Source organism: Oenanthe melanoleuca, chromosome 1A (assembly GCF_029582105.1).
Source record: "Oenanthe melanoleuca isolate GR-GAL-2019-014 chromosome 1A, OMel1.0, whole genome shotgun sequence".
In the NCBI taxonomy this organism is placed as follows: Eukaryota; Metazoa; Chordata; class Aves; order Passeriformes; family Muscicapidae; genus Oenanthe; species Oenanthe melanoleuca.
The window spans coordinates 23,994,266-24,017,500 of record NC_079334.1 but is presented as its reverse complement, the minus strand read 5'-3'; the positions used below and the strand labels follow the sequence as shown (position 1 = coordinate 24,017,500).

Here is a 23,235-nt window from a genome sequence, read left to right as displayed (position 1 = left end):
ATTTCAGAGAAAGCCTGCAGGGGAGGGGGTGGGTAGATAGGAAGGGAGAGGACCTCCTTAAAATAGTTCTACCTGTGAAGTAATCTCTTCGTTTAATTATTCAAATGTATAAAGTTATTTTTTATTAATCTGAACTGTTTCTCATGTCTCCATCTAAGTGGGGCTAAAGTCTTAGTCATTCCCTGTTAGTCTTGGAAGACAAAGCTTACTGTAAGAGTGGGTCTGCTTCAGTTTGTGGCTTCAACATGAGGCAGATGCAGTGGAATCTGAAGTGTGGGAAAATGAGCAAAGTGATATTTGGAGGACATAGGTTGTAGGAGACAAGGAGAAATGTTAAGCAAAGAAAAGTTGTTGTTCTAGTGTGAAAATCTTACAAATGCTTTGAATTTTTTTTTAAGAGTTCAAACAGTTCTTGTGTTTGGGAAAACTAAAGTTTCTCTCAATTTTTTTTTTATCAGTAAGCATGATATGGCCTTGACCGTATTTTCTTTCAAAGTGTGCCATAGCAGTAGTATTTGCTGACCTTCCATACTCAAATTCCTCTTAAATCTCCATTGATTTAGAGGGATGAAGTACTGAATTCATAGGAAGAATGATTACCTTGGCTAGTGAAAATTAAAAGTGTTAAAGCTAAATTTTTTTGGCTTACCTTAAAGGAACAAAAACTATCTATAAGAAGATCGGAAGTTGGAAATTTGAGTACAGCTTTTCTGCAATTGAACAGTAATTCTTTAATTTGTTAGTTTAATTTTTTAGATCAAGGTTATTTTCTACCTGATTTTAATGTTACTCCTATAACGTAAATAGGTGGTATTATCTTCGACAATGGTTTTATCCTAATCAGTGGATATAATTCTTGTGTACAGTGCATTGCCTGTATTGTAATAATAATTTTACATAACTGATAGATTTTATGTCAATTTGCTTCATTTGCCTTGAGGAATTCCCAGGAGTCTTAGTTACAGGCTCATTGCACCAGACATTGTAAAAAAAAAAAAAAAAAAAATTAATTGTATGGACTATGTTGAATAGAAAAGAGAGTTACATTACAGGTATTATTTAATATGACCCTTATAAGTATTCATCTTGTCATCAAGGTTGGGGCTACTGCTTAGTGTGAAAAATTGTAAAAGTTAGTTAAAAATAATGTGTTAGGATAGTGGGATTTTTTTTTTTTTTTCCTCCCACTGTATAGTTCTGAGTGTTTTAGATACTGGATACATTTTGCACAGAAGGTGGGAGCTTGGGCAGATAGAACATGGCAACACTGCTTACACTTTACTGTTTTCCTCTTGCAATTAATAACTGACTTCTCCTTTTCATTGTTTTGTAACTGAAAGGTAAAGGATTAGTGAGAGCTGTGATGCCTTTGCTGAGCCTCCTGTCTTGCATTTCTGAGGAGGGGCAGGTCACAAGTGGTTGCTGTATTGCCAGAGCAGATATCATAGGGGGTATGGACACAGGTCAATTTGCAATAAGAGGTATGTGATGAATTGCCAAAATTTTTGGAGGACTAGTGAGGTGGATTAGGATGTGCAATCAGCTGATCTGCAGCTTGGAGGGAAAAAAGTGAGCTGAAGGTTCAGTATTATTTTCATTTTGGTGTTAGGAAGGGTAGTTCAACTGTTGTGTAAAGACGAAGAGCCTTTTAAATATGAGCTCCTGATTTCAAGTGCCCTTCAGTGGCCACACCACTTAAAACAGTTCCTGCTGTGTCCATTTTGTTGGTACAGATGTTTGTGTAATGACACGGTGAATGGATCTGTCAGGTCAGAAATGGCTTTTCTCCCTCACAGAGTTTTGAGTTTTCTCAACCATATCAGTCGTGAGTGGCTGCCTTAACACCATAGAGTAGGCTGGACCCCTTCAACTGGGCTAGAGAAGACTGACCCTATATGTGAAACCAAAATTGTTGTTTTAATCTTTGACATAAAATGGAATCTGACTGATTTGCATGGATTCTTATTAAAATAGCAGTGTCTGTTAAGAATTTGGATGGATAACTTTCAACAAGACATTGTTGGATTTTTGAAAGCTATTTAGGTGCATCTGTGCTGTTGATAGAGACTGAAAACCAATGGCATAATAATAAAATCAGCCAAAATCCTGCTGAACTTTGATCAGTTGTATTTCTAGAAATACATGTTTTCATGGTACTACAACTTAAATACTGGCTTACAACAGACGTTGTTCTTGTCAAATTTCTTCTTTCTTCATGTTTAGGAATATGAATTTAACAGTACACTCCACCTAAAGTGCAAAGCTAAACTGGAGATGGTTTTTTAGTTTTGCTCAGTTAGTAAGGATGCAGATGCAAAAAAGTCTGTGTACTTCTGATTTGACATTATACAAGTGGTTTTCTAAAAAATATTTTGGATGTGAGGGAAGAAAGCAGCACCCAAGTAATAACCACATTCAAAATTTGATTATTTTTTGTTGTCATTTGTTTACATGATGTCTTTTAGTATAGCAGTTGAATGCTCTGAATATGTCTGCTCACATCTCCCCTGTGAGTTAGGAAGGTACACTAACTCAGGCTTACTGTAGTTGGGCTTTTTCTGTGGTCATTTAAGGAAATACATGGAAAAATAACTGAATATAGATTTTATCTAGCACAGTAATCTCCAGAGCATTCCCCTCTCTCAACTGACAAAGCTCACTGTGCTCCTTCTGCCACGCTCATCTGTTTCTCACCCATTCTGTGAGAACCATTTCTTTAATTGTTTGGATTTAAGCTCATACATACTGACTTTCTGAAAAGCTGTACAGACGTTTTGGTAAAGAAGGCATGGTGTCTCTGTGAGATGATGGAAGCTAGTTACAATCCACTTGGCCAAGCTCTTCTCATTTGAGGAATTTTTTGATAAAAGTTTTCACTAGGAAGGACAAAATGAAGTTTTGGTGTCTTGGTTTTTTTTTTTTCTTTTTTTTTTTTTTTTTTTTTTTTTTTCTTTTTTTGTTTGTTTTTTTTGTTTGTTTTTTTTTTGTTGTTGTTGTTGTTGTTTTTTTGTTTTGGGGTTTGTTTTGTTTTGTTTTTTGTTATCTTTTTTTTTTTTTGTCAAGATCAGTATTACCACTGATTTGCAAGATGTGTTGCTAATATATGTTATTAATAGGTAATTAAGCATGTGTAACCACTACATATTGTTTCTAAGACATGCTTTGGTTCTTTAGAATTGTAAAATTCGGTTCCATTAATGCAGTATTCTGAGTTTAATTTTTATATACTTTACAAGATACTTCAGTTTAGCTACTTCCATAAGGTCTGGTGCTCTCCGTGATAATGAACTGCATCCTGTTTCAGCTTTGAGTGGTGTAGTAAGGTTTGTTTCATGGAATATATCATGATTGCTTGGTGAGAGCCAGATATGACTGTAGTTTTCTCTAAAAGTGTGGTGGTGAATAATATCAGAAACACAGCTTTCTGAAATAAATGAGCAGTGAATGTAGTTACTGCTTGGACAAACTGGTGACTGTTTGAAGGGCTGACTGTCTTGTATTACATTTATACCACACCTAATGTTGAAAACAAGTATAAATTATTCTCCCATTTCTTTTAAAAAAGTTAATCTGCTCCTTTGTTAAATGCAGTCTTAGGTTTGATCTTTAAATTCATCTTCTTGTGGCATTGGAGGCTGACTTGCCTTCTCTTAAAAGCAGCAGTGTTCCTCCAAAACTGAAACAAGGTCAGTGTATTCCCAGCCATTGATCAAGTGTGCAGGTAATAACTCTGTACCTGCAGAAATGAGGGTTAGCAACTTGGCCTTGACAATGGAAATGGTACTCAGTACATGGATATCCTTTTTCCCTCTATTTCTGGCTGAATTTGAAGCACAGGCATTATTTCTTACAAAAGATACTCCTGAATTGCTCACACTCATGTTCTGGCTTTTGAGATTATTTTGGTTATGTGTTTTCTCTGCTAGTTTAAGAAGATACAGTGAGGAAGGACAAAAATAGTAATTTTTGGCATTTTGTGTGAGTTGTGGCAAGAAATGCTGTGCAAACTTATGTACATCTCTGTCACTTGCACAGCATTTAGCAAGTGAGTCTATTTTAATCAGAACCCTGGACACTCTATAGCATTCTTTGTGTACGTTTTGGCCTATGGAAAATACTATCTTACTGTTTGTCACCTGCCTGTAACTGCATTTTCTTTCCTGATAAGCGTGCTAGGAAGTGAGAGGCTTTTGACAGAGCACTAAAGATATATTGCATTTGATTGCTGCCTGAGACTTCTCTGCACAGATGGATCGCGGTAGTCAACCCAAATCTAAAGAAAATTTAACGAAGCGGAAGGACCTCACTTATGTCCTACTGAATGAGCTGGTGGTGGTTTCATTTGCTCCTTTATAAGCTTATAGTCAAGAATTAGGCCCCACAGTATTTTGGGTTTTTAGTTCATTTGTTGTGAGCAGTCTGTAGTGATGCATTACTGTACTGGCATCAGTGTTACGTGGGGAGATCTGGGCAGCTGTCCTGTTATTTTCTTTGATAACTGGGACAAAAAGAGTTTTAAAGGTTTATGTGGCTGTAAAAGAAAGCTGAACATGGTATATTGCAGAAGATCATCTCACAGAGTAATCTTGCTGTGGGAGTACTGATGAATTCTCTTAATCAGCACTGGTCAGAGGCGCTGTGATACACGTGCAGGAGACATTGAAAGATATTTGCATGCTGTTGACTAACATTGGATAATCTTGAGCACAGTGAGATCACAATGATGCAGTAGCTTCATATTTTGAGGAAATCCTGTGTTAACAAAGCTCTATGAGGCTGTTTCAAATTATTAAATGAGAGAAAATCTGCATTATGCTTAAAAATAAGTTTACATGAAGAAGGTAAATTGATACACTGCTTGAAATAACTTCACATGTTTCACAAATAAGTCTGAGGTTTGGGCAAGAGGACCTATTGCTTCTTCCTATTCAAGACTTCTGTGCAGTGATTCCATAAGTGAGGCTGTCTTTTATTAGCCACACAAGCTTGTAATGTGCTTCCTTTGTTCCTGCCAGGTTGAACGCAAATTTTGATTACTGGGCTGTTGGGGGAGAAATGAATGTGTTGGAGCAGAGTGAAACTGCTTAGCCTAGTGAGTGTAGTCTGCAGCGTCTAGATGGATATGCTTAGATGGCTCTACTGCTACAGGCTATAAATACTTTAAAGTCATGCAGCTTTACTGAGAGAGCTGCATGCACGTGTAGCAAGAGTGTAGGTGTGACACTGGAGCAATGAAAGCTGTGCCAGACTCTCACCTTCTCTTGGAATAAACGGAGATGTTGCATATTGTGTGTGTTGGAAAGTGCTCTAAATGTGTGTAATTTGTGGCTGTTTAACTTGTTTGGAGGCAGGACTTTGTCTCTTCTGCTGGGCTTTATGTATGTGTACCACCATTAATTACAGAGTTTTATATGGTTGTGTTGTAGTCTCTATTTGGCAGGGGGTGCATTATCCTCTTGAGATCATGCATGAGGAGGAGTATGTACCAGCTGAAAATGTTTTCTTTAAAGGCTTTCAGTCACAAATTAATAAAATGGATACTTTTTTTTTCTTGTGGATGGGGGTAGACTTAGAAGACCTTATCTGTCTGAATATATTTTATTAACAAGACTTGTCCAGGGGATTATTCTCACTGATTTTGCTGAAAGCACAGCACTTATATCTAAGCACTTTACAGGGCTGTTACTATTAAGAAAGGCTATTGCAGTAGTAATTGTGATAGCTCTGTATTTATAGCACATTAATGACAGGAAATGTGCTGTATGTCTTAAGTGATGTAATGGGTCGGATCACATCCTATCTTTTTGTACTCCTGTTATTAATGAAATGCCTTTTTTCTTTTTGGCAGCTATTCTGCTGGTTATGTTACCCAAGTTAGGCTCCTTGTCAGATACTCAAAGCAAGTATTGTCCTGATGAAAACTTACTTGTTTGTCAGGGTAAATTCCAGGATTGAAAAAATAATAAATTGAAGGAGAAAAAATACATTCTCCCTGTTTTGAGTTAGCATATATAACTTCTGGACTAAATAAATGTTACATGATTGCATGAGATTATGGAGAATAAGAATTTGTGCCTTGGTTGACCTTTACTGTATCTCTGTTCTTAAGGGCATTTTACAGCATCTTGGGCTGTTTCTATTAATTATATAATTAAAATTACTCTTTTTTAATAATGAAGATGTCTTAAGAATGTTTGCCAGCATTGTTAACATACATTAGCTTAAAATTGTAGCAGTTTTCAAGCCTGTTAGTAGAATTACAGAGAACGAATATAATTCAGAGATTAAAGTTTTTGTATGATGTAATGCAGAAGAGGCTTCCTGAGATCTTGTCCAGACTATGCAAAGTAAGCTTTGGTAAGGTCATGTTTAAAAATTGAGTCTGAGATTCTGTGGAAGACTGAGCCTGTGAGAGGATGGAAATGTTACTTTCATGAAAAGAGGATGGATGCCAAGCACGTGATAGCCAGGGCGTGCATGCAGTCTCCATGGCACGTGAATTTTGCTGATTGCAGAGCCCCAAACTGCTTATCTAGAGAAGGTGCTTTTAACATCTGCCAGTTGCAGTAGATGTTCTCTTACCTTTAGCTTGATAACTTTCTTCTGTGTATGTTTTTTTTTTTCCTATTTTTCCCCCACCCCTCATTTTTTTTTGCCTTAACAGCAAGTCACACACACAAAAAAAAGAAGGTTGCCTTAGGTATCCCAATTTTAGTCCTACCCCAATAGGGCTGGAGCTTCAAACTGATTAAGTATCAAAAGCAATGATTCAGAAGAAGGAGGGGCTTATCCATAATAAGCCTGAACTGGACAGATTGGCACAGTGTGGCATTCATAGAAGTGTTATTCATGTGATATATGTAGTCTTTAAAATGCTGAAAAAGTGGAAGTTCAGCAGAACAGCAGATCTCTCTTATGACACTTAAAATATAAGATTAAAACAGTAGTAAAATTGACTTTCTAGACAAAGAGAGACAGAATTTGAAGTATTAACAATTTGACAGTTTCCCTTTTGATTCTAGTAATATTATTATGTACATCAATCTGCATGAATCAAGGCTGCAACACAAAGGGGCCTTTGAATTAGGGGAGAGGGGCTGCAGAGACATTCAGTGTGGTGGGGTGGTTTTGTTCCTGTGTGTTCTGTAGCCTACACACACAGATAGTAGATTAAAGACTCCGGTGGTAGAGTTAGAGTCTTCTGTAGATAACATGAATGTTAATAAAAAAAATAACCTTGGGAGGCAGATGGGAAAAGAACAGGATGTCAAATCTTGCCTGCATCTCATTTGTGTGCCTTGGTTTTTTTTGTGAGTTTGGTGATCTACTTGAACAAATTTTAAGTGCAAAGCTAGAATTTAATTCTCAGTGGGTTCAGCTGAATGTGGCAAACACAAAACATGGCTAAATATGAAAACATAATGCAGGCGAGTCTTCCAGGAAGTCTCCAGTCTGAGAAGTTGGGGTTCTGTTTCCTGGAAAAGTGTGAGCATTGTCTTAACATTCTTTTAAAGGAAGGAGTCTCTCCAGGTGGCTTTATCCATATTTTTTTTCAGGAAGAGAAAACCACAAGGTGTTTCAGACATGAAATGCTTTTGTCATCTGTTAATTTGAGGAGTTTGTTTTGTTTGTTCGGTTTTGCTTTTTTTCTTTGTTTGTTTGGCTTTGGATTTTAAAGGCAGTGTGCATGCACATACTGTTTCATTATTGTACTTTTCTTAATGCATCTAGTAATGTGGCAGGCTTTTGTAGAGGGACTAGCCAGGGTCCCCAAGCAATTCTGCTGTTGTAGTCCAGTCCTTGAGAGTGAGTCATAATTCCACATACTGAATAATATGTTTAAATACAGGGGAGAGCCTTCTTGGAGTTTGTTTACTTATTAGTTGATTATGTAAATGTAGATAGATGATCATACACGGTATTCCAAAATATATATTCTGACTGGCAAATGTTTTCAGTTACATTTCATTCAAGGTAATATAAAAGTTCTGAGGGATGAAGTTGTAGACTGTCTTGCTCAAATAGAGTGAACTTGTTTCAACTTTTCTTCCTGTAAAGTGAAGCAGATGGCTGGGGGGAAAATGTGATGTGTTGTCGTGTGTTGGTTTTCACCTAGGAGTGTCACTGGAGTTACTCAGGAACTGAGCATTGAGTATGCTGGTGCCAGTTCTTCCACACCCTCACATAGATTCTTTCATTGGGTTATCTTGGTTTGAGCTTTGGTCAATTGTATCTGGAGTGTTTGCCTATAGAGATCTTTTCTGGTGTGAAATATGGAACTTGGATATCATTCCTGTGGTAAATCCAAGTGTGATTTGAAAGCGTTGGAGGGTTCTTGTCGCATCTTTAAACATGGTAGCAAAATATTTGGATTACTACCAGTATTAGCCATAGGGAATAGCTGAATGGTGAGGATTGCTCTCCTTTGCTTTGCAAATACTGTTGGAAGTTTCTCTCTTCAAGGGCACATAAACACAGCCAGTAAGTAAATGATAATGGGGGAGTAATAATGCTGGAAATGCACAACTACTACTGGCCAACTGGTAGTAGGCTATGGGCCCACATTACCTAGAATGTTGGCAGGTTGCAGGAAGAGGGGTTAAACATTTGTACCAGGAAGTGGAAGAGAAATACTAAATTTTCATTGCTGTTAAAAGAGGGAAATTGAGTGGGGTACTGGTGTAACCGGGAAACATATTATACCTTTTTTTTCCTTCTTTTTTTTTCCCCATGTTTAGGAGGGCTTTCGAGCTACCGCTCTGCTGCTGAACAGCATGCAGTCCTTTCGGGAGCAAAGTAGTTATCACGGAAACCAGCAGAGCTACCCGCAGGAAGTGCACACTTCATCCCGACTGGAAGAGTTCAGCCCCCGCCAGCAGGCCCAGATGTTCCAGAGCTTTGGAGGAGGTGCTGGCAGTGGACGTCGTGGAGCAGCAGGAGCCTCTACAGCAATGCCTGGTGAGAGCTCTGGCCATCAGAGCTACCAAGGTTTCAGAAAAGAAGCAGGAGAGTTTTACTATATGGCTGCCAACAAAGATCCAGTGTCAGGAGGGCAGCAGCCGCCTCAGCGCAGGCCTTCTGGACCAGTACAGAGCTATGGGCCCCCTCAAGGGAGTAGCTTTGGGAGTCAGTATGGGAGTGAGGGACATGTGGGCCAGTTCCAAACACAGCACTCGACCCTTGGGGGTGTATCCCACTATCAACAGGATTATACTGGTCCTTTTTCTCCAGGGAGTGCCCAGTATCAGCAGCAGGCTTCTAGCCAGCAGCAGCAGGTGCAGCAGCTGAGACAGCAGATCTATCAATCTCATCAGCCTTTACCCCAGGCTTCCAGCCAGTCTGCTTCTAGCACCTCACACTTGCAGCCAATGCAGCGTCCATCCACACTGCCTTCCTCTGCTTCAGGCTACCAGTTACGAGTGGGTCAGTTCAGCCAACACTATCAGCCACCTTCGTCATCCTCCTCCTCCTCTTTCCCTTCCCCACAGCGTTTTGGCCAGTCAGGACAGAATTATGACGGAAGCTACAATGTGAATTCTGGGTCGCAGTACGAAGGCCATGCTGTGGGCTCCAATGCACAGGCCTATGGCACCCAGTCGAACTACAGCTTTCAGACTCAATCGATGAAAAACTTTGAGCAGTCTAAGCTGCCCCAAAGTGGGCAGCAGGGGCAGCAGCAACAGCAGCACCCACCTCAGCACGTAATGCAGTATTCAAATGCTGCCACCAAACTCTCTCTTCAAAGTCAAGTGGGACAGTACAGCCAGACTGAAGTTCCTGTAAGGTCACCGATGCAGTTCCACCAAAACTTCAGTCCAATCTCTAATCCATCTCCTGCTGCATCTGTGGTTCAGTCTCCAAGCTGCAGCTCTACGCCTTCTCCACTCATGCCAGGTGGAGAAAATCTCCAGTGTGGGCAAGGCAACATGTCCATGGGTTCTAGAAACCGAATCCTGCAGATGATGCCTCAGCTTAGTCCTACACCATCTATGATGCCAAGCCCCAATGCTCATGCGAGTGGATTCAAGGGGTTTGGACTGGAAGGACTGCAGGAAAAAAGGCTCACAGATCCAGGACTGAGCAGCCTGAGTGCTCTAAGTTCTCAGGTTGCCAATCTGCCCAACACAGTCCAGCACATGTTGCTCTCGGATGCCTTGGCACCTCAGAAAAAAAGTTCCAAAAGATCATCCTCTTCCAAGAAGGCTGACAGCTGCACCAACTCAGAAGGCTCCTCTCAGCCAGAGGAGCAACTCAAGTCTCCCATGGCAGAGTCCCTGGATGGTGGCTGTTCCAGTAGTTCAGAGGATCATGGGGAAAGGGTGAGACAGCTGAGTGGCCAGAGCACCAGCTCAGACACCACTTACAAAGGTGGTAATTTAGAGAGACCCAACTCCTCACCAGCACAAGGTTCTCAGAATGAGCCATCAAAACTCAGCAGCAGTCCTGCAGCTAGGGAAGATGTGACCTCCCCTGATGGGAAGGAAGCTGTGGTGGCTGTGGAAAATGCTCCAAAAGTGAATGAAAAGGCAGTTGGGGTGATTGTCTCCCGGGAAGCGATGGCAGGAAGAGTAGAAAAGTCAGGTGGACAAGATAAACCTGCACAAGATGATGCTTCCACAGCCCCTCAGGCACCAGCTAGCACTAGTGGAGCAAAAGAAGCTGGGCATGCAGGGACACAGCAAGAAACTCAAGGAGGAGGTAAAGGGAGCAAAAGTGGTGATAACACTAACCATAATGGGGAGGGGAACAGTCAGTCAGGTCATGCAGTCGTTGGGCCAAATTTTCCTGCAAGAACAGAATCTTCCAAGTCTCCTGGTAGTTTAAGATACAGCTACAAGGATAATATAGCACCTGGTATACAAAGAAATATTGGTGGCTTTCCACAGTATCCATCTGGTCAAGAAAAGGGGGATTTTCCAGGGCATGGTGAGCGCAAAGGCCGTAATGAGAAGTTTCCTAGCCTCCTACAAGAGGTTTTACAGGGGTATCACCATCATCCAGACAGAAGGTATTCTAGGAATGCTCAGGAGCATTCTGGGATGGCTGGGAGTTTGGAGGGAGCCATGAGGCCCAATGTTTTAATTAGTCAAACCAATGAATTGACCAATAGAGGCCTCTTAAACAAAAGCATGGGGTCCCTCCTGGAAGGCCCTCACTGGGGTCCCTGGGATAGGAAGTCTAGCAGTGCAGCTCCAGACATGAAGCAGATAAATTTAGCTGATTACCCTATTGCTAGAAAGTTCGATGTGGAGGCTCAGTCTGCTGCCCATGAGGCAGGAGCACTCTCAGAGAGGAGATCAGTGATCTGTGACATATCTCCATTAAGGCAGCTTGTAAGAGATCCTGGCCCTCACCCCATGGGGCACATGGGTCCCGAGGCCAGAAGCGGAAGGAGTGAACGTCTTGCCCCTGGCTTGAGCCAGTCAGTAATACTCCCTGGTGGTTTAGTATCCATGGAAACGAAGATGAAAGCTCACAGTGGGCAAATAAAGGAGGAAGATTTTGAACAGGCAAAGAGCTCAGCTAGTCTCAATAATAAAAAAACAGGAGACCATTGTCATCCCGCTGGCATCAAGCATGAATCTTTTCGAGGCAATGCCAGCCCTGGAGCTGCAGTCTCCGATGCTGCTCCAGACTACATGCCCCAGCAGGACAGCAGATCAACACAGATGAGACGGGGACCTGGCAGAACTGGAAGGGGTAAATCACCCTCTCAATATCAGGATCTTGCTGATAAGCTTAAAATGTCACCAGGCAGAAGCAGAGGCCCAGGGGCAGATCTGCATCACATGAACCCACACATGACACTATCTGAAAGAGTTAGCAGGGGTTCCTTGCATTCTGTCTACCCTCAGAATTCGGAAGGCCCATCTCTGGCTTCAGCATATCACACAAATGCTAGGCCTCATGCTTTTGGTGACCCCAGCCAGAGTCTGAATTCCCAGTATCATTACAAGAGACAGATATACCAGCAACAGCAAGAAGAGTACAAAGATTGGGCAAGCAGCGCTGCTCAGGGTGTGATTGCTGCAGCTCAGCACAGGCAGGAAGGAGCAAGGAAGAGCCCAAGACAACAGCAGTTTCTGGAAAGAGTAAGGAGTCCCTTAAAAAATGACAAGGATGGAATGATGTACCTTCAAGGTAGCTCTTACCATGATACTGGAAGTCAGGAAGCTGGGCGCTGTGTCATGGGGAGTGACAGTACTCAGAGCAAATGCACCGAACTGAAACACAGCAACCAGAAGTTGCAGCATCATGAATCTGGCTGGGACCTCTCTCGGCAAACTTCTCCTGCCAAAAGCAGTGGCCCTCTTGGAGCAGCCAACCAAAAAAGATTCTGCCCTCAAGAAAGCGATGGGCATCGACGAGAGGAATCTACAGATTTGCCCAAGCCTAGTAATGCTATGCTTAGGCTCCCTGGCCAGGAAGACCAGTCTCCTCAAAACCCATTAATCATGAGGAGGAGGGTCCGTTCTTTCATCTCTCCTATCCCTACCAAAAGACAGCCACATGATATGAAGAGCAGTGGCAGTGAAGATAAAGGGCGACTGATGACTTCAGCAAAAGAAGGAGCTGATAAAACATACAACTCCTATGCCCATTCATCTCAAAGCCAAGACACTGGCAAGTTGGTTGCAAAGGGAGATTCCTTCAAGGACCTGCCAAGTCCTGATAATAGGAATTGTCCTGCTGTTTCCCTCACAAGCCCGGCAAAGACCAAAATATTGCCCCCAAGAAAGGGGCGAGGATTAAAACTGGAAGCTATCGTTCAAAAAATTACATCTCCCAATATTAGGAGAAGTGTTTCTACCAACAGTGCTGAAACTGGTCCAGATACTGTCACTCTTGATGACATCCTGTCTCTCAAGAGTGGACCTGAAGGAGGAAATGTGGCTGGACATGGACCAGAGGCTGAGAAGAGAAAAGGAGAGATGTCAGATCAAGTGGGGCCAGCAAGCCAAGATACAACTGGTGAAAAAACTGTTCCAAGATCTTCAGAAGAGTGGCAAAGCAGCGAGGATGATAAAAACAAAAAAGAGGTCCCTGAAACCGCCAGTATCGGCAAAGAAGGAGCAGGATCCAGTGCAGCACCACCACCTTCTCAGAAGTCAGGTGGTCAGGGAAGGTCTGATGGCTCTGTAAGTGGAGCTGGAACTCTGACCTTTTCCGACTCAAAAACAATTTCCCCTTCCAGTGCGTTCATTTCTGAACCAAATCCAAAGTCTGAGGAAAAAGATGGAGATGTGACAAACATTTCACCCAAGCCAGATGGTTTCCCTCCAAAGGGATATTTCCCCTCTGGAAAGAAAAAAGGGAGGCCAATTGGGAGTGTGAACAAGCAGAAGAAGCAGCAGCAGCAACAGCAGCAGCTGCCTGTGCCCCCACCTCCCCCCCCAGCACCATCACAGCCTGCAGAAGGGGTGGGTGCTGGTGAGCCAAAGCCCAAGAGGCAGAGGAGGGAGAGGCGAAAACCTGCAGCACAGCCACGGAAGCGGAAGCCTAGAAGGGCTGCTCCAATCGTGGAGCCTCAAGAACCAGAGATCAAGCTTAAATATGCTACCCAGTCTGTAGATAAAACTGACTCCAAGAATAAGTCCTTTTTCCCTTATATTCATGTGGTAAACAAGTGTGAATTAGGCGCTGTGTGCACAATCATAAATGCGGAGGAAGAGGAGCAGAACAAATTGGTGAGGGGTCGGAAAGGACAGAGGTCTTCAACACCCCCTCCTAGCAATGCGGAGAGCAAAGTGCTGCCCACCTCAACTTTCATGCTGCAAGGCCCTGTAGTAACGGAGTCTTCTGTCTTGGGGCATCTGGTTTGCTGCCTGTGTGGCAAATGGGCCAGCTATCGTAACATGGGTGACCTCTTTGGTCCTTTCTACCCCCAGGATTATGCAGCTACCTTGCCCAAGAATCCACCTCCAAAGAGGGCCACAGAAATGCAGAGCAAGGTCAAGGTACGGCACAAAAGTGCTTCTAATGGTTCCAAGACAGATACTGAAGAGGAGGAGGAACAGCAACAACAGAAGGAGCAAAGAAGCCTGGCTGCTCATCCCCGCTTTAAGAGGCGGCACCGCTCTGAGGACTGTAGCGGAGCCTCTCGGTCACTTTCAAGGGGAGCTTCTTGTAAAAAAGCAACCACTGATGGTGGCAGTGGTGGTGAAAAGACTCCTTTGGACTCAAAACCATCTATGCCCACTTCAGAAGGTGGCACTGAGCTGGAGTTACAAATTCCTGAACTACCTCTTGACAGCAATGAATTTTGGGTCCATGAGGGTTGTATTCTCTGGGCCAATGGGATCTACCTGGTCTGTGGCAGGCTCTATGGGCTGCAGGAAGCTGTGGAGATTGCAAGAGAGATGGTGAGTACCTAACCTTGCTATACAAAATTATTTTCTTTCATTAGCAAACATATGTCATTTGGAATACTATTTTTCCTTGTTCTTCTCTCATGTCTTAAACAGCCATGTTTGATATTTTTTTTCTAGTGAAAGGACAAGTGGTAGCAGACACAAATTGCAGCAAAGAAAATTCCAGTTCAATTAGGCAAAAAATTTCGGTGAGGTTAGTCAGACATTGGATTGAGGGAAGGGAAATGACAGAAAAGCTGTGGAAATCCCTCATTTTGGAGATGCAAAATTTGGTTCTGGGAAAAGCCCTAAGCAGTTTTACACCTCAGGGTGGATCTGTCTTCAAAGTTGACTCTGCTTTCAGCAGGGGCTCCTTCCAGTGCACTGTAATACCTATTACACAACTGTAGGAGAATTAGCAGTCCTTACAAAATAAGGTGGATAGATAAGAATTGCACAAAGATCTGTAAGCACTGAGTGAAAAATGTGTGGGTTTAGTATTGATGAATGCAGCATTCAAAAATGATGCTGATAACTTACTTTCTCCAGAGTGCAAGTATTCAATGAGTGAGAAGAAATAGGTAAAATTAAAGCAGGGACAAAGGAAATCTTCATTCACAACTACCTGGTTGTGGATGGACACACTCACTGTTTTTGATTTCTTGAGGCAGAAGCTGTTGCTTTAAAACCACAGTTATGTGCCTTGCTTTGCTATCATCAGTATCCTGAATCCCTTTTTTTTTTTTTTTTTTTTGTATTGTTCTTTGTCCTGGGTCAGACCATGGAAGAGGCATAGAACTACTTTTTCCTGTTGCCTTCAGGTTCTTCCTTTTCTGAACAGTGTTGGGATCCAGTTTTTATCTTCTTTCCTCTATATTTTTACATACAGTGTGCTTATTTCTTCAAGTTTGATTCCTGGCTTGTTCTAAATTTTCACTCAACTGTTCTTTGACAGTAATTACATGCTTCTTTGCCCTAACTTGATTTGGCTTGCATTCTTGTTTCTAGCCTCTCATTAAACATAGTCAGTTAATTTCATTTGGTTTTCATCGAGCCATGCCTGTGTGCTTGTTCTGATGCAACTGATGAATTTCTTATCTCTTATAATTGCAAGGTTTCTTTCAGGTTCTCCACCACTGTTTGGAATCTACTCACAATGTGGCCATGCTTTCATTTGTCTGGTAGTTCACCAGTATTTTGAATTTGTGATCTCTCCAGCCTGATTTTCCCTTTTTACTGTGTGTAGGGTATGTCTTTCACTTAGGATTCTGGTTTTCCCGATAGCAAATGCCCTCTTTAGAAGCTCATGAATCACTTGAGTTATCCTTCAGTGATCCTTTTGGTGTCCCTGTGCAAAGGACATATAAGCCAAGCTGTGCTTAAACAAGTTGTGTTGAGAGGCTCTAATCGAACTTGTTAAATAGTAGCAGCCCTTTATCTACATTTTTATATGGGTTTTGCACATCATTTGGCATCTAGTTCTTTCTCTGCATGCAATCTTTATGATTTTCTGATTGAATATTCTTTGGCTTATTCTTTATCACTTTCTTCCACTTACAACCATCTCCTCCTTACAAGTAAAACATTATTTGCCTATTCTTAACCATTTCATCTGCCCTTAGAAAAATATCTCCTTATATCTCTTGAACTTTGTGTTCTTTACCTCTTTCCCTCTATCAGTTGCTCAACTCCTGTGTCTTTTCTCTCATAATGCCAGTAGAAATAAGTGTTACTTTTTCTTTTTTTTAAGGTGTACAGTATGCTTGTGGCCTCTCTTGCCTTTGCAACTATCTCTTAATTTCCTTTTCCTTTTTCCATCTCAAAGTTGAGTGCATTGTCTGGGGCTCTTGTCCTCTACTGTGGCTTCAGTTGCACTCTACTGCTATTGTATTCAATGTTTAAAGTGATCTTTTCTCAGTTAAGGTTCAGATCCAGTGCCTAATTTTCCATTTTTCTGTTTACTACATTGTCACTATCAGATGTGCTGCTTTTGAGGTGTTGCTCCACCTTTGTTTTCTGCCTGTGTCTTTTGATTCCCTCCTTGCTTTCCATTATATTCTTCAGAGGCTGTTGTTCATTACTTCATACTTTTTCTGTGGAGCTCATTGAAGTTTGCTTTTGCTTTTCTTCCGTTTATCCTGGAATACCATGCTTTTGAGTAGCTTTTGGTAACTCAATCACTTTCTTCCAGAGTCTTGTAGAGCTTCCTTTTTTCTCCAGATTCATATTCTTCAAATTTAAAATTTGTTCTTTAATTCATAGTGAGTTTTCAAAATCTCACTTTAAAACATGGCTTTTAATCTATGTCATCCTTAATCCATTGTCTGTCATTTCATTCTGGTTTTCAAGTCACTCAGATTCATGATCTCATTTGATTTTAAAATTATTTCTTCCTAATCCTCCTGTTTAAGGTTGCAAGAAATACTGCTTACTTTTTGTATATGATCAGTAATATATAGTCTTTCAGTTCTCTCCACTGTTCTGTCTAGGTCCGTTTTAAATCTTCTTATAAGACTGAACTTTCAGAATCAGGGACCGTTCTCTTGTGTACATTTGATTTTGTTATAGAATCATAGAATAACTTGAATTGGAGGTGACCTTTAAAGATCAAACCCTTTATGTGGGTAGGGATACCTCCCACCAGACCAGGCTGCTTAAAACTCTGTCCAATCTGGCCTTGAACACTTCAAGGGATGGGCTGTCCACAACTGCTCTGGATAACTTGTTCCAGTGCCTCACTGCCCTCACAGGGATCAGGAAGAAATTCTTTACTAAGCTAAACCTAGTCTCAGTTTGAAACCATTCACCCTTATCCTGTCACTGCATGTTCTTGTAAATAGCCTCTCTCTTGTAGGTTCACTTCAGGTACCAGAAGGCCACAATTAAATCACTCTGAAGCTTTCTTTTTTCCAGAGTGAACAATCCCAATTTGTCAGCCTTTCCTTGTAAGGAGAGGTGCTCCATCCCTTTAATCATTTTGGTGGCCTCCTCTGGACTTGCTCCAACAGGCCTTTATCCTTTTTGTGCAGAGCTGGATGCAGCACTGCAGGTGGGGTCTCACCAGAGCAGAGGGGGAAAATCCCCTCCCTCACCCTGCTGGTCACGCTGCTTTGGATGCAGCCCAGGACACAACTGATATTCTGGGCTCAGTGCACATTGCTGGATCATGTCCAGCCTCTTGTCCACCTGCACTCTCAAATCCTTCTCAGCAGGACTGGTTTTGATCCCTTCAACCCTCAGCTTGTGTTGATATAGGGGTTGCCCCAACCAGGTGCAGCACCCTGTACTTGGTCTTGTTAAGCCTCATGAGATTTCCATGTGCCCACTTTAGAGTCTGTTCAGATCTCTCTGGCTGGCATCCCATCCTTCAGGTGAGTGAAGAGCACCACTCAGCTTGGTGTTATCTGCAAGCTTGGTGAGGGTGCACTTGATCCCTTTGTCGGTGTCGTTAATGAAGATGTTAACACTGGTCCCAGTACATAGCCCTGGGGGACATCACTGCTCACTGATGCCCATTGGGACTCTGATCTTCGTTTCCTTCCCTTTAGTTTGACCAGGAGTTCCCTACTCAGCCATCCAGTCTTTTGCCTTCCTTGCTCAGTTTCTTGCTCCTGGGAATTGCTAGCTCTTGAACTCTGTTCTGTAAAAATCTGCTAGCTCAGTTCTGCTCCTGTGTCTCTGAGGGCAGTCTCCCAGGGTACCCTATTGACTATCTCCTTGAAGAGCTGGAAGTTTGCTTTCCTGAAGTTCAGGGGCCTAACTTTGCTCCTTACCTGATCCACATCCCTCAGGACTGCAAAATCCACCAATGTACGATTGTTCCAACCCAGGTTGCCTCCCATCTTGACATCCCAAATTAGTTCACTTACACGGGCAGTCACCAGATCCACTATCGGTTCCCTCTGGTCAGGCTGTCAAGAAGCTCTCCTCCATGCATTGCAGGAGTCTCCTGGATTGCCTGCAGTTTGCCTTAGTACTTCCCCAGTGCACATGAAGGTGGCTGAAATCCTTCCAACATGACTGGAGTGTGTGAGCACGATGCCTCCTGAACTGGGGCAAGAAGGCTTTGTCAATAGGCTCTCCTTGGTCAGGCAGCTGTAGCAGACCCCAGCCACAAGGTTCCTTTTGATGTCTCAGTGTCTGATTTTTACCCAGTCTTGGAACCTGCTCATGGCTGTTCTTCAGGGACAGCTCTTCACACTCCAGGTACCTCTTGATGTAGAGGGCAACCCCTCCAATAATTGCCAATAATGGCAACAGGATCATAACTTTCCATCAGCATGGTGGATTCCAACTCCTGGTTGTTGCCCGTGCATTGGTATAAAGGCACCTTGGCCAGGCTGTTGGCTGCATCACCTTCCTAGAGGAACACTATTATCCTCACTTTAAATGAAGCGATGGGACTGCTATGGTGCTAAGGATGATTTAATGTTTCAGAATACATCAGCCTGGAGGTCCTAAGATATAGAGAAGCAAGAAGTCTGCCACAGCCAAAGTGGCCATGAGTTTCTTTGTTACAAGGCAATATATAACATTTTGATCCAATAGAAAGTTGCTGCGAAGTATGTTTTGTTTTTCTAACCTATCAGCTTTGCTTAATTCTGCTGCATTGCTTTTGTCCAATGGATTACTGTTACATGTATACACATATGCTTCTATTATAGCACACTCTTAGTTCACCCTATACTATTATACTAATACACTATAAAACTCTTTACATCTCATCTAATACAGTTTCTTTCTTACCTAAGGCATATTATTATTTACAGCTATAGAAACATAAGCCTATAATTTTTCTGCTTATTGTCTGTGTACTTTTATTTTTACATCAATTCAATCTTCTTCCAAGGCTGCAAATCAAACCCTTCAGTATCTATGGAAGTTTCCACCTTTCTGTTTCCCACAGAACATCCCCTAATTCCTTTGAGTTATTTCCCTGCTTGTATCCCTGTCGGCTTCTGTTACCTCACAAGTCTCTGGCTCACCTCTGTAAAGACTCCAAGTGTGCCCCAGTGTGGCTAGCACATTTCACAGCAAGGGCAGTGTGCCTTCACTAGCACTCTGTCCCTCCTAACGTTTGCATCTCATCCCACAGCTTACCAGGGACAAGCCTAATACTGTCCCCCTCCCAAATCAAGAGTTTAAAGCTCTGTATTGTGTCTCATACAAACACAGTATCCTAACACGATGCTGGGCTCTTCTGTGTAACATCCGTAAGAGTAATCCATTTATCATCCCTGTGACAAATAATGGAAAAGATTTTCTTCTAGCATTTTTCTTTTCCTATTGTAGCAAGCTGTTGTGGTGGGTTCTCCTCTGGAAGCAGTGTATCCTCATCCCTCCAGCTCACAGAGGGTTATGTGCAGCACTAAGATGGCCATGGGGTATTCAGAGGTGTGCCTGCCAGAAGCCATCTCCAGGCAGTGGAAAGGCTCTGTTGAGCTCAACTCTGCTGCCCTGCTGCCTGAGGAAAGCCTTCTGGCTCACACAGCTGATTTCCTATGCTTGTTGCATATGCTTTCTCTTTACCTCCTCTGTGCTTTGCAAGTGCGTTTTCTCCTTTTTCCACTGACATGCCGCTAGTTAGTGTTGCTGTCATGGAAAAGCATATGTGCAAATCAAATAGCTGCTTCCTACCAGGAGCAAGTAGGGAGATGTGTGCACAGGCACATAGGAGTGTCTATGGGTAAGGAAGGACATTAGCATATGGTATATGAAGTGTCATGATCCTGGAAGTGAATAATTCATGTATGTAACTCATTCTGTGCAAATTAAATACTCCCATAACTAAAAATTACATAAACTGTGGTACCAGCAGGGTAAATATGCACCAATTTAAACTGAATCCATGCTATTAAGTGAGTTGAAATATTTCCTTTAGACATCTGCCTCAGTTGCTGTTGTTTGTGCAACACTTTAGTATAGAAATAGGAAAATTAAACCTCTAGTCAAAGGCCATTGATGTAGAGGTTGTGATATAAGTAACCCGTCCTGTGTTTCTTCTTTTCACACAAGCTCACCTATTTTTCATCACATGAAAGCTCATTATAGATTTTTTTTTCCCCTGAACACCTGTTTCTCACATGCTTTCCAGAATCAGAATATAATTTATCTTGCTAAATTGTTTCTTATATGAATAAATGTCTGTCTTATTGCAGTTTTTTTGACAACTGCCCCATAGTCAATCTCAAGAAAAGATTTTTATGTATGGGAAGGTGCTCAAAGTTCAAATTGTACCAGATGCTCTAGAAGAATTCCTGAGAAGGTGTTATCTTAAAAAGGTTTATCAAACTGTGAAGTGACTCTCCTGAGCTTTGAGCTTTCTTTAAAGCCTGTTTTCACTCTGGGCTGAAAATGGTATGTGTTATCTGCTAAGCAGCAATCCAGATGTTTTCCAAAGTGCTAGAATCTGCCTTTCTTGAAGGCAAAAAGGTGTTCCTTTTACTCTGGTCACTCTGCTATTCTTTTTGGTTCTGAGAATGTGATCCAATAATTAGGCTGCCTCAGATGCAGAATGACTTAGTTCTTCTCCTTATTTTGAGACTCAGATTAGATACCCCAAGAGATGAACCTAGCTGCCAAGGAGTATGTCTCTCTCATAAACTGTTGGTGCATACTAACAGTGCTAAGTGGCCTTCTTAAAATTAGACTTCTTTTGTTTCAATGCTGATGAAGTCTTAAACTGGAAAAATGCCATCTCCTTAGTGCTAGGTGATCCTGTTGCTTATAAAATGTTTTCTTTCAAATACTGGCCAGAAAGTTTCCTGTCTTGTCTATTTTTTCACCATTTTTCTATTAATGAGTTCATTTCCATGGAAGATGAGGTATTGGTTACCTTTGAAACTGGAAGAATTATGGAGTCACTTTGGTAGTTGTCAGCAGTTTTAATGTTCAGAAGTATTGATGGTCTTTATTCTCAGTATTAAATATATGAAGCTGTAAATGAAGAGAAGAACAATGCAGAGAACATTCTTTGTGTTAAGTTGAATCCAAGATAGTTCAAGCTATTGTTTTCTAAAAAGCTGTTCACTAGGAGATGGTATGCTGTTTCTTACAGGGCTTTTTTATAAGACATGTTTTTTTTTTTCCCAAGACAGAGGCTCTTGCCTAGCACATATATTACTTCTGAGTGGGATGGGGTTTTTGTTTGTTTTTATTGTTCTTCTTCTTCTACCCCTGCTCTTATCAGAATTGACCTTGATGAAGGAAATGTAGCTTGTATTCCTGCTGAGAGTGTTCTGTGAAAGGAAAGCTTGTTTATCCCCCTTTTAAAGATCTCTTTTAAAAAGTCAAAAAATATAATGCTTTTCTCATCAGTCTCTGCATCTCTCCCAGCTTGAGAAATCTTTTAATCCTTATACATGGAAAGAAGTCCTTGGAACCTGTTTCCTTTGTTGCTCATTATTGAAAAGATCATCTTGGCTTGTAGTCAGGTGAACTTTAGAGTAACAAATGGTGAAGAGTGAAACCTGCCCATAATCTACAGTATAGCAGAAGAAGATTCTGTGTTTTTCTCTCACCAGTGTGAAATTTTGTCTGTCCAGCTCTCCATGGATTCTCTTTCAAAGCCTGCTGTTTACCCAAAGTGGGTAAATCTACCTGCTTTAAGACTGTTAACAAGCCTATTTTGAAGGTCTAATAGACTATAGTGATGAGAGTTTAGAACCTAAATGCCTGAAGTCTCTTTCTCTTTAGCTTGATAGTAGATATTTGAATTTTTCATCAGTATTGGGCAGTGGCAGCCTTGTGCCTCATGTTGAGTGTCTTTGTTAATTGTAGTGTTAGAGGTAAGTTTGCATGTTACCCATATTTCACAGAGAACAGCTCCTGGTTTTGCACAGGTAAGTTGTGGTAGTTGACCTTCCACAGTATCTTATTTGGAGGAAATTCCCTTTCTATAATACTTTATTTACTCTGATGCTTTCATAAAATCATTTTCTTTTGTTTACCTCTACTATTCTGGACCCTAGCTGTAAATTGTGTAATGAAAGGTGCCTGGAGGGATCACTAGGATTTAAGCTATTTATATTCTCAAATTTGGGAAATCAAAGCCTAACAAAAAAGCTCCCACGCTCTGTAAGTAATTGCTTATAAAAGGTTCCTGGCTGCATAGCCAATCAAGTGGCTAAGCCAGGGAATTGGTATGAACTGGGAAAATTGTGGAAGGTTAGCTACCTTTGGCAAAACAAAACAGTTTCTAGCCCTAGAAACCTGAGTACTGTAGTACCAAACAAGTATAAAGCTGTCAGTTCATTCTGAGTGTCTCATTTGGCACAGGTGGGCTCTCTTATCCCTAAGCCAGACCAGGAGGGAGTTGCTGAGGAGTGATCCTACTTTATCCTCTTTGCAAGCTTCCACTGTTTCACTTGTGCTAGATCTACCACCTGCACATTTGCACAGTGGGTTGACTTTTAGCCAGCTAATCCATCAGAAGAGTAGCTTGGGGTAAGGGATCTTTATGGCAGATCAGCCATCTGACTCTGCTTACCCTCTGAACCACATTTGCTGCATCTGAGAGGGAGTGTCCTTTCCACTGGTAATGATAACCATTAGATCAATTAGCTGTAACATAAAATTGTGCCCAGGTGCCACCAGCACTTGAAGGGGTTTTAGGTCTATACTATTTTATACTGTTGGGAGAAGAATGTTAACCTTTTATTCATCATCTTTCTTCATAGAGAAGAAAAACATGCAGAGCCTAGTAAATTTTTTTCTCTCCCAACCCCAAACCCACCCTTGCCCTCCCCCTGCAAACCAAAGCACAAAACCAAAGAAATGCTCAAGTGAAGTTCTGTATTAGATCAGGGTTCAAATGCAATTATAATCTGCTGCTTCAAAAAAGACATGCCTGACAACACACAGGAAGGAACAGTTGTGTTTCTAC

General features: G+C 41.7%; 1 protein-coding gene across 4 annotated transcripts in view; it reads left to right on the top strand.

Annotated features, from left to right (window-relative positions):
* The window catches only part of TCF20 (transcription factor 20), a 128,253-nt gene that overhangs the window by 73,576 nt on the left and 31,442 nt on the right, over window positions 1-23,235 (top strand). For all 4 annotated transcript variants that reach the window (XM_056509353.1, XM_056509343.1, XM_056509328.1 and 1 more), the window contains one exon: window positions 8,739-14,363. In XM_056509353.1, the coding sequence (XP_056365328.1) occupies window positions 8,775-14,363 (5,589 nt within the window). In that variant the 5' untranslated portion in view covers window positions 8,739-8,774. The remainder of the gene's footprint in view (window positions 1-8,738; window positions 14,364-23,235) is intronic.